Genomic DNA, 13,979 nt, shown 5'->3' with positions numbered 1-13,979 from the left:
TCCTCTGAATTTCCAGCAGTGAACTGATGCAATCTTAGTTTTATTATCTAGGCTGCTCAGAATTTCAGGAATCTGCACCTTATTAAGAAAACGAGGGGCAGAGTTGGTGCTGTGGGCAGACTGCACACTCTGGTGCACAGAAGCCACCTTCACCTCATCCTCCATGCATCTAAACACTCACAAACCTCTACCTCTGAGGAGAAATTATGCACCAACACATCAATTTACACTATTTTGAAATACAGAGAGTTGGAAGAGACAGCTTGGAAAAATTGTCAACCTTTACCACTCAGCCTTCATGTACAACCCACTGCTCTGATCAGGATTACCCCTGTAACCAAAAGCAGTAAGGCCCAGCCTTTTAACGGCACCGGTTTTAGTCCTACCTGTGCCATCTGCCTCTCCAGCTTTGAGCGGGGAATATCATCAAAATAGTTTTCATTTCTTCTTCTCCTTGCATCGCCCTGCATGATAATGTGGGGAACGTCCAGGGAGCCACCAGTAGTGAAAGTGCTTTGGCTAAGTGATGGAGACAACTGGGGAGGAGTGTGGTTACCACTGGGTTCCTGGACAGAGAAAGAGAAATGCAGCATAAGAAGGACAGCATATTGCTGACTTCAAATCACACATTTAAAAGTGCATTTGACTTGCTCACACTAAAAAAAATTATGGAACAATTCCTTCAGTAGAGGTTATTGTGGATGAACTTTTGAGATTTGCTACCTGAAGTGCAGAGCCCACGTAGGAGGAAAAATAGTTCACTGATTACATGAACTAGTGGCATATTTCCTCCCCAAAACCTCCTTGTGTAATATATACTCTCTTCTAGAGATAAAACAGTGAGCTACTTCTTGTCAAGGCCCAAATAAAGCTATGATTTAGGATCAGCTATTTGTAAGATGAAATACATTCTCACCACTTCTGAGCAGCTGCTCTGAGCAGTGAAAATGATTTGAACACTAGCAACACCTCTTGCTGGAAAAAAGAAATGTGTGTCCATTTACACAGTATAGACATTTTGTTGCAATTTTTATATCAGGTTTTGCGGAACATCCATTTTAACTTGAAGCACCAGATATCAGACGCAAGCTAAATACCAATTCCTGGAATGCATGAAAGCATCAGAGTACAAATATTTCACCTGGCTTTCCTTGTTTCCTCTACTGAACTGTAACCTTGTATCAGTCAGTGTGCAAATACATAATACATATGTGATACATAAACACCACCTAATAAACAAACAAGTCCTCCTGGTATACATTTTACATTTTGTGGCCACCACACTGCCCACAGCCAGACATGGTGTGTATGTTTGGAAGCACCGGCTCCCACGCGCATGGCATCACTCGTTCAAGCAGCAGCTACAAACGTCGGTGTCCGGGTGCACCGCCGCACACTCTCCTGGAGCCCCATCAGCAGGAGCAGTGTGCTGTGCAGTGAGCAGGAGAACACTGGCACAGCAACCGGGTGGGAAATGTTCCTCCCTCGTGATGTAGGCTCCTGGGCAGCACGCAGCCAGGAGCACGTCTGCTCAGAGCAGGCCTCCTCTAAACCACCTCCTGCTGCAATGCTCTAGTTCAACACCGAGCAGCAAGAGGGGACCTGAAGATGGTGCAGCAAGAAAAAACCTGATCCAGCGTGGAAGGTAAAAAAGTTCTGCTTTTTTATTTAAAAAGAGAATTAAAGTGGATGATTCATGCATTATTACATTGAAGTAAGCCCAGTTCTGAAAAGCATCAAGGTACTTTACTCCACGTTGTTAAGAAACAAGATCTGCTATAAGGAATCAGAGAGTTATAATCTTTTCCAAATGGAAAGTTCAAGTCATAATAATGCCTGGTGTCAATATTTGATGTGTAGGAGTCTATGTGACATTATTCCTTGCAATCACAGTAATGGATTAGTATTTTTCATGTTGCCAATTTTTCATGTTGAAAATATAGCTCTAGCTCCTCAGTATTTTTTAATTAACTGGGATTTTTTTAATTTTTTTTTTTAATTCTCTAGCTTTCCTATAATCTGAGACAAGCACTTGACATTTCCCAGGGCAAAGAAAAGAACGTTTTCCTCTCAGAAATAATATTTTCCCTCCTTCACAAAAATCCACCTACATTTGGTCCAGTTAAAAGCTTCTGAAAGTAGTCTGCACACACTCAGTAGGTTTGGTGAGGCATAATCTCTAAAATCCTCCCTCCCTGGACCTAACAATATGGTGTACACACCTCTGCTCTGAAAATAACCTGTGTATATGGGCAACAAACAAGATCCTCTTTAGTGAGTGCTACCTGCTGCTCCAGCCAGGTGGGTAACCTCTCTCTGCTCTGAATCAGGATTCACCCACTGCTGCAGGCTGATAGGGCCACCAGTGTATCCAAGTGACAGATGAACATAGAGATTCCAGCCCCCATCGAACTTTTCATATTTTATCAAAGTGCATATGAGGAGGAAATTCACTTGAGATCTATATTGGAAGATTGCTGGCAAGGCAATACAGGCAAGAAATACCAACTCAAGAAATAAAAGAATTACCGTGCCTCTGCATTATGGAACAGTATGTCATTGTATGATTTTATGCTATTTTCTCAAAGTTGTCCTTCACAGCACAGATGGATCTTCAACTGTGCAGAGTGTTGTCATCTACTCAGCACAGTGTTATCATTAGTTACCGTGTAGTCAGTATTTTATTCTTGCCTCGTTTCATGGCCCCAAACCTCTCTCCTAAACTCTTTTCAAATCCTGCTCTGAAGAGAGGATGATTAATATTGTCATAGTCATGATGCTCGTAAGCACTTTACTAATGCCAATCAATTAATTTTCACCACACCTGTGACTTCTGGCATTTTATAATCACTGCTTTATGTGGGTGACCTGAGACACACAAAGGTTAGAAAGTGGCAGTCACTCTATTACAACATCTATGGCTCAATTTCCCAAGTGCTTGAATTCCAAACTCCACTTCTGTTGATCCAATTTTCAGCACTGTGTACACAGCACTTGTATAAATTAGACTCAGAACTCCAGTCAAATACTTAGCTTGTCAGTAACATACAATTAGTGACTGTTTAGGAAGCAATTAATTAAATAACTTGCCATGAATTATCCAAGTTTTTTGTGGCAAAAATAGGTGTAAGTCTATAGTTTCATAGGTACAGCTATTCCTTTAATCATGAGCCTCTATCCCATTCTTCCTTCATTCTTCTTCCTCACTCCATACCCACCTTCTCACTTTCTTAAACAAACCTGCAGACCAGGCAGGACACCCTTGCAGGTGCTACCATGGCCTCAGTACCACACCACTGTTTGTCACCAGGTACTCATCTTGTGTTTCTACCTGGCTGTGGATGCAAGGACACATGACCTGCAGGGATGTCTGATCACATATTTCACTCTCAAAATCTGCCCCATCTCCTCTCAGACCTGCTGCTCATGTACACCATGAACCACATAGGTCAGGGCTGGAAGGAAGCGTAAGAGATCCTTCCCCAAGCTGCCTGGGCACACAGATGTTTGTCTAACCTTAAACCAGGAATTCTGTCCAGTGAACTAATTCTTGTGTTAAGATATCATTACTATTGCAACACTTTTTCTCCAAATTTTCTGCCAAAATTGTTGGTCCTTCAGCTTAAATTCCAGCCTCCAGTGCTGACTGGGTGAGGGAGGGCTCCCATGAAGAACATGGAAACTGTGCAATAATTAAAGTTTATCATGCACTCAAGGAAAGAAAGATTGCATAGGTAACCTGAGATCCAGCAATTTCTATACTCTTTTTATAGAAAAATACATTTGTATAGTGTGTGTATATACACATGTAATATATAACATATATATATTTGAATACAGTATATTTGAAATCAAAATAGTGTCTCCTTAGTACACAGTAACATACAACAGGGAATAACATATGTTGTGGATATTTTTAGATTTTGAAGAATTTTTGGTTTTCCTCAATATTTAACTTTTTACTTCAAAATATTATAAAAGCTAATACAAAAACAGTCAAAAAATATGAAGAATTAGCATTCTTTAGCTTGAGCTTGGGAACTTAAAAGCAAAAACTACCTTTTCTACTGATGTAGAGCAGCCTGATCTAGTGGAAAGTGCTCCTGTCCATGGCAAAGAGGGTTGAAACTTGATGATCTTTAAGGTCCCTTCTAATCCAAACTGTTCGGTGGTTCTATATAAATCAATCTTATAGCAGCAGCAGCAGCCAGCTTATTTAAGCCAATTTTCAAGATACAAATCATTGCAGACTACAAACTAAACACTATGTCTTTGTTTCATGTGAAATGGCATTGTAGCAGTTGATGGGAAAGAAAAACTTTATTCCAAATGCATGTCCTCCTCTTTAGGATTCCCTGTGAAGACTCCAATTCCAAGAGGTGATAAATGACATTTAGCACTGGCCCGCATCAGTAGCTCTAGCTGTGCAGCAGCAGACTACTTTTTATCATTTTGACTACAGATGGAGGACATCCAGCTTTCCCTTCCCTATTAACTGAGAATATACAGTCCTGACCAAGAATGTGGACTGTGGAAACTTTCCCAATTGCTGAGGAGGAATTAATTATCCAGTCCAGAGTACTGAAGGCATTCAGCAAAAAAGTCTGCCTTTTTATCTGTTTCTCTCCTTGGAGTGTTTTAACACCTGACATGCATCAGGAATCATTCACAAAATACATAAAAAATAAAATACAAGAAAAATATCCACACATTTCTGCAATGTGCCTTAGAGCACATTTCAGATTTGTCAGACCTTTTTAAATATGGCATTGGGAATAGGTTGAATTAAGGGGTCAGATCTAAAATGTCTGTATAGGGCATCTGAGAATAGGCAGGGTGAAAACAGGCTGGTCACAGAAATTTTAAGTACAATTAAAAATAAGCCCTCATTCTGTCTTTCTGTGTTTCTCTTTACACCAGGAAATTTAGCTTGGGAGCACAGATACTCTCTGACATTTTGAAATTTAATCCCAAACGAGATTCCTGTCAGAGATGCAGCCCCATGGAAATAATGAGAGCCAATCAAATGTAAAAGGTGTGACCTAAAATATCAAAATAAAAATGTTGCTATGAACTCTGTTGGAGAGAATGCAGTAGGAAGTGGCCATCAGACCACAACTTGATAAGTGCAGCAGACAACAAGTAAGCAAAGGCATTGGATTGGAGAAACCGAGTGAAGGTGGTATAATGAGAGGAGATTAAATGTGGTCAAGTGTGGAAAAACCCAGGGACATTGCAACAAGGTTTCTGAAAGAGGGAATAAAAATGAAAATTAAAAACATGATGAAACTTTTGATATACAGAGACACCTTAATGGCATTTTTATCTCAACAATTTCAAGAGGTTCCCCTTAAAGAAACCCTAAAGCATATGTCTGAAAAGTAAGTGCAAACATTTGAAAAGCTGCATCCTGCAATATTGATCAGCTGGACTGGGACTCCTGTGGGCAAATGAAGATGTGCATCTTTTAAATCCCTGGTCCTGAGCTAGTTTCTTTAGCAAAGATAAGCTGGTACTTCTAAGATCCTCCTTATCTCATCCTAAGGCAGACATCTGAAACAGGTCACATGGATCACCCTGTAAAAATGTCAATATATTTCTGCTGGCCGGTCAGCCTAAGATGTCCATAATCTACAACTTTCAAGTAAGGTAAGTTGAACCCCACTCAAAGTAGCCATTGTTTTCATCTGAATGTTATGAAACCCTTGCTGACTTGTCAAGAAATGCAAACAAATTTTCATAGACTCACCCTGAGGGTTATTGACCGAGGTGGTTTCTGAGGAGGATCTTCGTGAAGCCTGTCTCCCAGAGATGCCAGAACACGCTTCCGGTGGCCAATCAAGCTAATTTTTAAGACCTGAAATAATATAAAAAATACATCATTAAAAGAGCACATGGCAACCATTACATGAAGATCCATTCAGACTGAAGACATTTTCTGTTTAAACCTTGTAACAAGTCAGTCCTCTAGACAGGCTGAGCAGACAGGGAGCTGTGCGAGGCAAACAATCAGCAGAGAAAATGAGAGGTGTGATAAGAGGAAAAACACTGTAAAATGAAGGAAGAAACTAGAGCATATATAGGTGTGGAAAACTGAAAAAAACAGGCTCAAACATGAGTAAAGAGGAGACAAAAATGAAATGAGAAGGCAGAAGAGCAGGAAGAAAAAAAAGGGAAGGGGATGAGATGACTGGAGAAGGAAATACAAAGGTGCATACAAACAGTGAGTGATGAGGATTAAAGTGATTCACGGGATGGATGAGGAAAAGAGTGAGAAACAGCCAGTGAATGCTTAGAGGAGGCAAGAAGGGAAAAAAGAGATAGTACGAAGAGTAAATGTTACCACTTTTAAATCTATTCACCATGCCTTTCCCACTGCTACTAGAAAAGGGTTAAAACTGCAAAATTTGGCAGAGGAGGAGGGAATAGTTTCTCTCAAAGTGACCTTGCAGCTGGGAATCCTAAAATTGTTGGTGTGGGAAAACTCCATTTATTATGTCTGATGTTGTTCATCCTCTGCCTGTTTTGAGAAGTGGAAGTCCTGTGGAGAGATAACCCGCTCTCACAGACATGAGGGAAGCCTTGCATTATAGAGAGGCAGGAGCCCTCCCCTCCTGCCAGCTTGAATGGAGCCATGTCCCTGTCCCTCTGTCACCTGGTGTGGTTAGCAAGGTAATGAAATAAATCTACCCTTTGCATTTTGGCTGTGGTTTGAGGGTTGCCCTTGGTTACCTGTATGTGTAGATTCACACACGCAGGTAATCTCCAAATATGTCCTACAGTTGGTGCTATTATGTAGATTCATCCTTGTGTAAAAAACACTGGGTGGACAAATTTTACCCTGGAGTTGTATTACGCTTTTTATCAGACACAAAATCTCTGTTGCACAAAAACGTGTCCATCAGTGGATACATTCACACACCTCGTGCTTGTCCAAACTCCAAGAACACTGCCAAAAAGTTGCCCCAAATTTACAGCAACTACTCCTCATTTGTATTTCTGTGTGTCCCTACCTCATACAAAATCACCACTGCTCTCAGGAAAAGTGAGAGAGCAGAAGCAGTGAGTTGGAAATTTAAAGTATTAGTGGGAAAAATAACATATTTCAAAGCTATTCTTTAATGGCTTCAATGGCTGTAGTGGAAAGAGTGTATAGCAGCACTAATTGTAGCAGCAAAGCCTCTGCTCTGCAAACAGCAATGTCCTTACATAACTCCTCCAGACTGTACATGTGGTTTCATACTCCAGAGCTGCCGCCAATCCCTCTCAGAAAACAGTACTTCCCACTATATTTAGGACCACCGTGTGTCAACACCCTTCAGTTGAGAGGAAGTTCTTGCTCAACCTAGAAAAAGTAATAGTCCCCAAAAAGACCTGGAAATGCTACATTTTTAGTGAACAATTACCTCAGCTTAAGCGGTAGCACTGAGAGTTACAATTCATGAGAACATCATTATCCAAACCCCAGCAACTCCCCTGCTACATCTCTTGGATCCAACATCTCAAAATATGGTACAGGAACATGCTGTCATTATTCTGGTATCCATGCCTGTCCATCCATTATCCTGCCTATCCACGTGCACATGAATCCATCCACATTTCCTCTGTTAGACGTCTCTGTGCTGATACTGTTGAACATCAATAACCTCTTTTCTGCCTGCATCTCCAAAGTGATGGGCTATGACATCAAGCAGATGGAGGCCTTCCTCTGAGAGGCAGCTTACAGGGGTGTTGCAGACCCTGCAGCTCAGCAGGGAACGCAAGCTGCAGTCCCACAAAGCACCCTGCTATGTGCTATCCTTTCAGTCTAAATCTAGAGAAGCACGAGTGAAGCTGAGATAATGCAGCACACAGAGAAATGCCTGAGGCATGCAGGAGACTTAGTTATGTATTCAGTTTACACTGAGTGTTAAACAGAAGGGTGCACAGTTTATCTCTGTATTTAACTATATGAAACACGTGAATGAACTACAGCTGCTTTAAACATTACTCAAGTAATGCACTTCAGTGAACTTGCTTCTTTCATAATGCTTCCCCATCAACAAGATCATTTATCCAGAGATTTTTAAGCCAAGCTAAAGTTCTTTGGGTTGTTTCAAGGTCCTCAGCACTCTGACTGCCTTATTAGCTATATCAAACCACACAAAGCTATTCTCTTTGACTTCACAGGCAGAGAAAAGGACGTAAGTCTTGAGGGACTGCACACATAAGAGATCAGCAGACGGGTCTCAATGACTAAATTATTTCAAAAGCTGTTCTCAATTTTAAAGTTATACAGATCTTTAAATACCATAGGCACTGCTAAGCTTACTCCACATTTTGTTTTTCTATTACAATGGTGGTTGCCCCAAATGTGAATGGGAGGAAGTTAACCATGCAACCTACAGAAACATATGGTCCTCAGGCACCAGGCAGCTGCATCCCAGAATCATCTGAAGCACATATTCCTTTAACTGAAGACAGCTGTATTCTTCTGGAAATGACTCCCTAGACATTTCCTTACTTGGAAAACCTGTTTCTCAACTTACAAACGTAAAATACTGTGTTCTGAAACACTTCTATATTTGAGTTATGAGGGCTTAACAAACATCTTGAGACTCTGGAAACTCATCCTGTGATGGATTATCCTTGACAGTATTTATAAAAAATGTCAAATATCACAAATATAGGTCAACAGTGTGGAACGGTACAACTGCCTAAAGCAGTACCATAGAAATGTGTTAATGTTGAAAGTCTTGCACTTAAACAGCCCTAAAGTTAGCTTTCCTGGTATGTAATTTCTATAAATCAGGTGACAGTGAACACCACAACACTGAACTAACACTGAATAAGGACAGTCAATAGAGTGCACCTAAGTATCATGCAGTGAGGCATTTTGTCAAATGGACTGTAGCCCACTTACTACACAACAATGAAATGGGTTTTGCAGTGTGGCTGCAGGAATCAGCAAAAACATGTCCTCACACTGTTCAGAGCAGTTCAAGGCCCTCCACAGCATGTTATTTCATTACTGGTACAAAAGGGAAAAAAATAAAATAAAAGCATGTACATGACATGCTTCTTTCCACACCGATGGCAGGATACCCAAGACAAAAATGATACAACTATATTTCATGTATTTGATGTTGTTGTTTGTTGATTCAATTAAAAGAGAATGGGGCAAGTCGTTCATCCAAAGCATTGATACATGCACAAAAATTTAATCTTATTTTTAGTCCTGTACTCTGCAATGATTCGCATACAAAATTAAATTCCACTAGGAAATGCAAGAAATCCACAAATATAACCAATGTAACACTTTGCATTTAGATTTCTGGTTTAGTTGACAGATGTTTCAAAAAACACATGTAGCCCAATAACTCCCTGATGACTGTGTATGTGCAAATGCTGGAATTAACAAGTTATTCCACCTAAAATGAGCATTATTTCTGCTACATTCTCCTGCCTGATCTTTTGTCTAATTGAATAATAATATTCAATACTGTACGATTCTACTTTTTATTTCCCAGAATATTAGAAATGTTACTGAAATTCAAGACATTAATTCTTCTTCTTTTGGAATAATGTGAAAAAAAAAAAAAAAAAAGGGCCAAAATTAGGATCATAATAGCACAAGAGGTCTAGACTAAATGTCTAGCAGCAACTGGACACTAGGAACCAGCTACAAAGTATAAAATTAAAGAGTGATCAGAACAGTGCTCGCGATTCTCCAGTAGCAGCATCAGACAAATTCAAGAAAAAATTGTAAATGCAAGCCAAAAAGTGGGATCTTCCTATTTCTGCAAGAAAACAGCCCAAAACACTTGCTAAAATCAGTATTATTAACCATATTACTGCTGGTCATATTGGAATAAACGCCGAGATATCTGGAATTACAGATGAAGGGATAAATTTGATTATTATCCCTCTCCTGCCACAACGCGGCCCCACAGGGCTAATCCTGAAACGTGGCAGGGCCCAGAATACCCAGAATACCCAGGAAGTGACCCCAGATTAACCATACAGCTCACCTGACCAACAGGATTGGTTTAATTGAAAATCTGAAAAAGGATTAAACATACTTATTGTATAAATTTTCAGTATCAATTTTACAGATCCTATCCATTGAACTGCTGTCAGTGTTAACGGTTAAAACAAACATAGAGACAAATAAAAAAAGGTCAAAAAACTCTATATTCTGCATACCAACCAAGATTACTTGGTGTAATGACTGGTATTCTTTGAAAATTAAATAGGCCCAAGTCAGCTATGATACTTAAAGAGGGTAGGTTTAGACTAGATATTAAGAAGAAATTATCTACAGTGAGGATAGTGAGGCACTGGAACAGGTTGCCCAGAGAAGTTGTGGATGTCCCATCCCTAGAAGTGCTCCAGGCCAGGCTGGACAGGGCTCTGAGCCACCCGAGCTAGCGTCAGGTGGCCCCCATGGCAAGAGGCTTGGAACTGGGTGCTCTTCAAGGTCCCCTCCAACCCAAACCACTCTGTGATTGTACAAATGCCCAGTGGCTTTACAAATACCAGGCAAAGCCAAATCCAGTCAAGCCATATTAGACTTCTTTTGCATTCTTCACACGGGCATACTTTATGCTCCTGCTCAGCACATGGCAACAGAGAAGCACCAAAGCATCCTGCTGGTCAGAGGCTTGCTGCAACTTCTCTGGTGTCCACAACTGCAGGGGAAGCTAGTGCTTATTATGCCTAGGAAAACACCTGTGAGATACTTATAATTTCATATCATAGTGATTTCATATCATAAGGATATGAAATATGCATCACAATCCTCTGGAATTAATAAACCAACTGGAAAGAGATGTCAGTTGTCTTGATGACAGCATTTCACAAAGGCCAATGGCTGCCTTGCCAGTCCCATTTCTATATGTTATCATAAGAAACGGATGTTTGTTTTGTCCCCTATCACTCAAATAAATAATTGTGATGCAGATTTCCATTTAAGGGCACTGAGAAAGCAAAGGCCAAGAGTCTTCTCCGAGTAAAGTTGCCATTGCCACTCAGGTTGAACTGAGGCAGGTGAGAATTCATTATTTTTTGTAGAGGTTCTCAAGACAGACTTTGTCCTAAACTTGGTCAGACAAGCCATTTTTGTCACTAAAGTGTTTTCCATATTGGCTAACGGAAAATACCAGGTGCTGGTGTTTTGGCTGCACTAAATTTTTTTAATATAAAAATAGTAACTGTAGATTTGTGCTTGTAATCAATAAACACTAATATTTCAGTGATAAAAGATATCAATTTAATATTTTTCCTAAAAAAAACCCAGGAAAATGCAGTGAAATAGGACCTAGCCGAAAATGATACCTGGCCACTTTGCTTTCTGAGGATGTGTCTCAGACTACATGCTGGACTGTTTTTTAAAAACAATTTTTTAATTAAAAAGTTAAATACATGGCCTCTTAAGAAATAAGTCAATAAGTTCAATCATTTTAGAAGCCTGAAATGTAATGACAAACATTACATATGCGCATTTTTGTCACATTAGACTCAAACCCCCATTAATCAGAAATCCTAAGGATCTATTATACATACAAACACCAAGATTGCTACAATAATGATTACCTATTCTAAGAGACAAGGCTCAAAATATTATTTATGTGAAAAATGGCAAGCACTAAGCAGGTCTGAACATAAAGGAAAACATTCAATTGTCACAGTAAGTAAGTAGAAAAAATATCAGACAATTTGCAAGGTGGAATACATTCCCAAATTGTGTGCTAGGAGACAGACTGTTCTCTCGACTGAGGACTCGCAAGTTCATCTTTGTATTGAGCTAATGATAGGTCCAGTTACTGGTTCAGATCAGATCTGAAGAATGTGTGGTCACAGAGACCAGGAGCTCTTACTCCTTGAGTTCTTCAGTGTTAATCACATAGCACTATGAGAGAGCAATTGCAATACCAATATGTTATCCCACAATATTTTGCAGGATTACTTACACAGCAGATAAATTATAATTAAAGTTACTGGTACTACAACATGTTTCATAATGAGCTAATAATTTATTTATCCATTTTTAATAGGCAATTATCAGCAAAGCACATTAATCTGTACACAAGCATGAAATACAGCTCATGCAATGAAAAATAAGCGATAAAAAAAGAATCTCTATAGAAAATTTTAATAGCTGTAACATGGGTCCTTTTTTTTTTTCTGATTTTGATCCAGCTTCACTGTAGACTTAAATCCAAGCAAAAGGGAAAAAACCCAAACATTAATTTAAAGAATGGGACATTTGTCTACTAAGTAAATGTCTTTTTTTTAAAGCCTTCTAATAACATAGAGTAATGAGAGTTTTTACAATGTCAGAAGAAGAAAACAGCCATTCACTGCTCAGAGTAAAAATGCAGATTACTCGAGCTCACAGTTATAACCAAGTCTGTCATGAAAAGGTAAACTCTGCAATATGTGAATAATATCAGTCAATTATAAAGATATTAATATATTAGGACTGGAAGTTGTTTACTTCTATATCATGCAGCTATATAGTCTGATAAAAATTGCAGCAAAAATAGTGAAAAAACTAAGATGGTGTTAAATATCTTCTACTACTAGAGTTTAATGAAAGTCCCTCTATGTTTTTTTTTGCTTTTTTTAAATAACCAATTTAAAAATTGATGATATATATTCTATTCTTTAGATATACAATGAGTGCAGAAAACTCTGTCATCAACATAGAGAAAGAAAACCCAAACACTGGAGAGAAGAGCCTGGACTGAAGATCACAAGTAATGTTAAGAAACGCTATTCAGAACAGACTTAGCTTCTTGGTATATTTGCCAGTTACCAGATGTATGCATAAAGACTTAATCACTTCTTCATCACAATTATTTCATTTTAGTAAAGCTATTTTTCTGTACTGTAAAACATTAAAACATTGTAAAACTTTAAAAGCATCAGTTCCACTCTTGAATATCTTTTGAGTTCAAGTCAGATCTATGCACACAGGCAATGGTTTCATTCTGGCTGTGCTATCATAGAACCACAGAATCATGGAAATCATTTAAGTTGGGAAAGGCCCTTAAGGTCACTGAGCCCAGCCACAGAACTAAAACTGCTGGGTCCAACACTAGACAGTGTCCCTAAGTGCCATATCTACACATCTTTGAAACATCTCCAGGAACAGTGCCTCCACCTGGGCAGCCCGTGTCAGTGCCTGTCAATGGCTTTGGGGAAGAAATTTTTTCCTAACATCCAAACTAAACCTCCTGTCCTGGGTTTGCTTCTGGGGCGGGGGGAGGGGCATTGGAGGTTTTCTCCCAAATTTGCCCTAGACCAAGACAAGTCCCCTGGTGCAGCTTAAGGTGATTTCTTTTTGTCCTGTCACTTGTAACTTGGGAGAAGAGGCTGACCCCCACCTGGCTGCAGTCTCCTTTCAGGTGTTTGTAGAGAGCAATAAAGTCTCCCTTGAGCCTCCTTTTCTCCAGGCTGAACACCCCCAGCTCCCTCAGCTGCTCCTCCTCAGACTTGTGCTCCTTCCGCAGCTCCACTGCCCTTCTCTGGACACAATCCAGCATGCTAAAGTGCAGTTCAGGACATAGAGCAATCCAAAATATACTTATCCCTCACAACAGTATATATCCCAGGGTTACAAACATGACAATACATTATTGTTCTACTGCTCACATTAATATTTACTCATTTTTTAAGGGGAAAAGTTGCAGAAGTATCATCATGATAAAAATCTGCAAAGTGTTTGTAGGCTTTGATACAAGAGCCATCACTGGTAATGTCAGCAGAAGCAAGTAAGTTTACTCTACTACTATGAACTGACAGTATGATGCTGAGGCCACAACCCATCCCAAATCACTGCCAAAATACAGCTGTGTTGTCCTGTAAATCCCATGAAAACTATGGAACTGCTTCCTTAGAAGAAAGATCTGCAGAAAGAAATACCAGGGTTTGACCCAGCAGGAGGGGCTCTGGGCTGCAATGGGAGCAGCTACAGCAGAGAAACCTCCCAGGGA

The 13,979-nt window shown here is 39.7% G+C and overlaps 1 protein-coding gene across 15 annotated transcripts in view; it reads right to left on the bottom strand.

The window, feature by feature from the left end:
* The window catches only part of LOC131591713 (ankyrin repeat and sterile alpha motif domain-containing protein 1B-like), a 407,097-nt gene that overhangs the window by 43,061 nt on the left and 350,057 nt on the right, over window positions 1-13,979 (bottom strand). For 7 of the 15 annotated variants that reach the window (XM_058862673.1, XM_058862674.1, XM_058862675.1 and 4 more), the window contains 2 exons: window positions 5,750-5,857; window positions 387-566 (listed from right to left, as the gene is read on the bottom strand). The exons of 3 other annotated variants lie outside the window; for them this stretch is intronic. In XM_058862673.1, the coding sequence (XP_058718656.1) occupies window positions 387-566; window positions 5,750-5,857 (288 nt within the window). The remainder of the gene's footprint in view (window positions 1-386; window positions 567-5,749; window positions 5,858-13,979) is intronic. 5 more of the 15 variants (XM_058862680.1, XM_058862681.1, XM_058862682.1 and 2 more) reach the window with 1 other exon arrangement.

This window comes from Poecile atricapillus, chromosome W (assembly GCF_030490865.1).
Source record: "Poecile atricapillus isolate bPoeAtr1 chromosome W, bPoeAtr1.hap1, whole genome shotgun sequence".
In the NCBI taxonomy this organism is placed as follows: domain Eukaryota; kingdom Metazoa; phylum Chordata; class Aves; order Passeriformes; family Paridae; genus Poecile; species Poecile atricapillus.
This window is presented reverse-complemented; position numbering and strand designations above follow the sequence as displayed.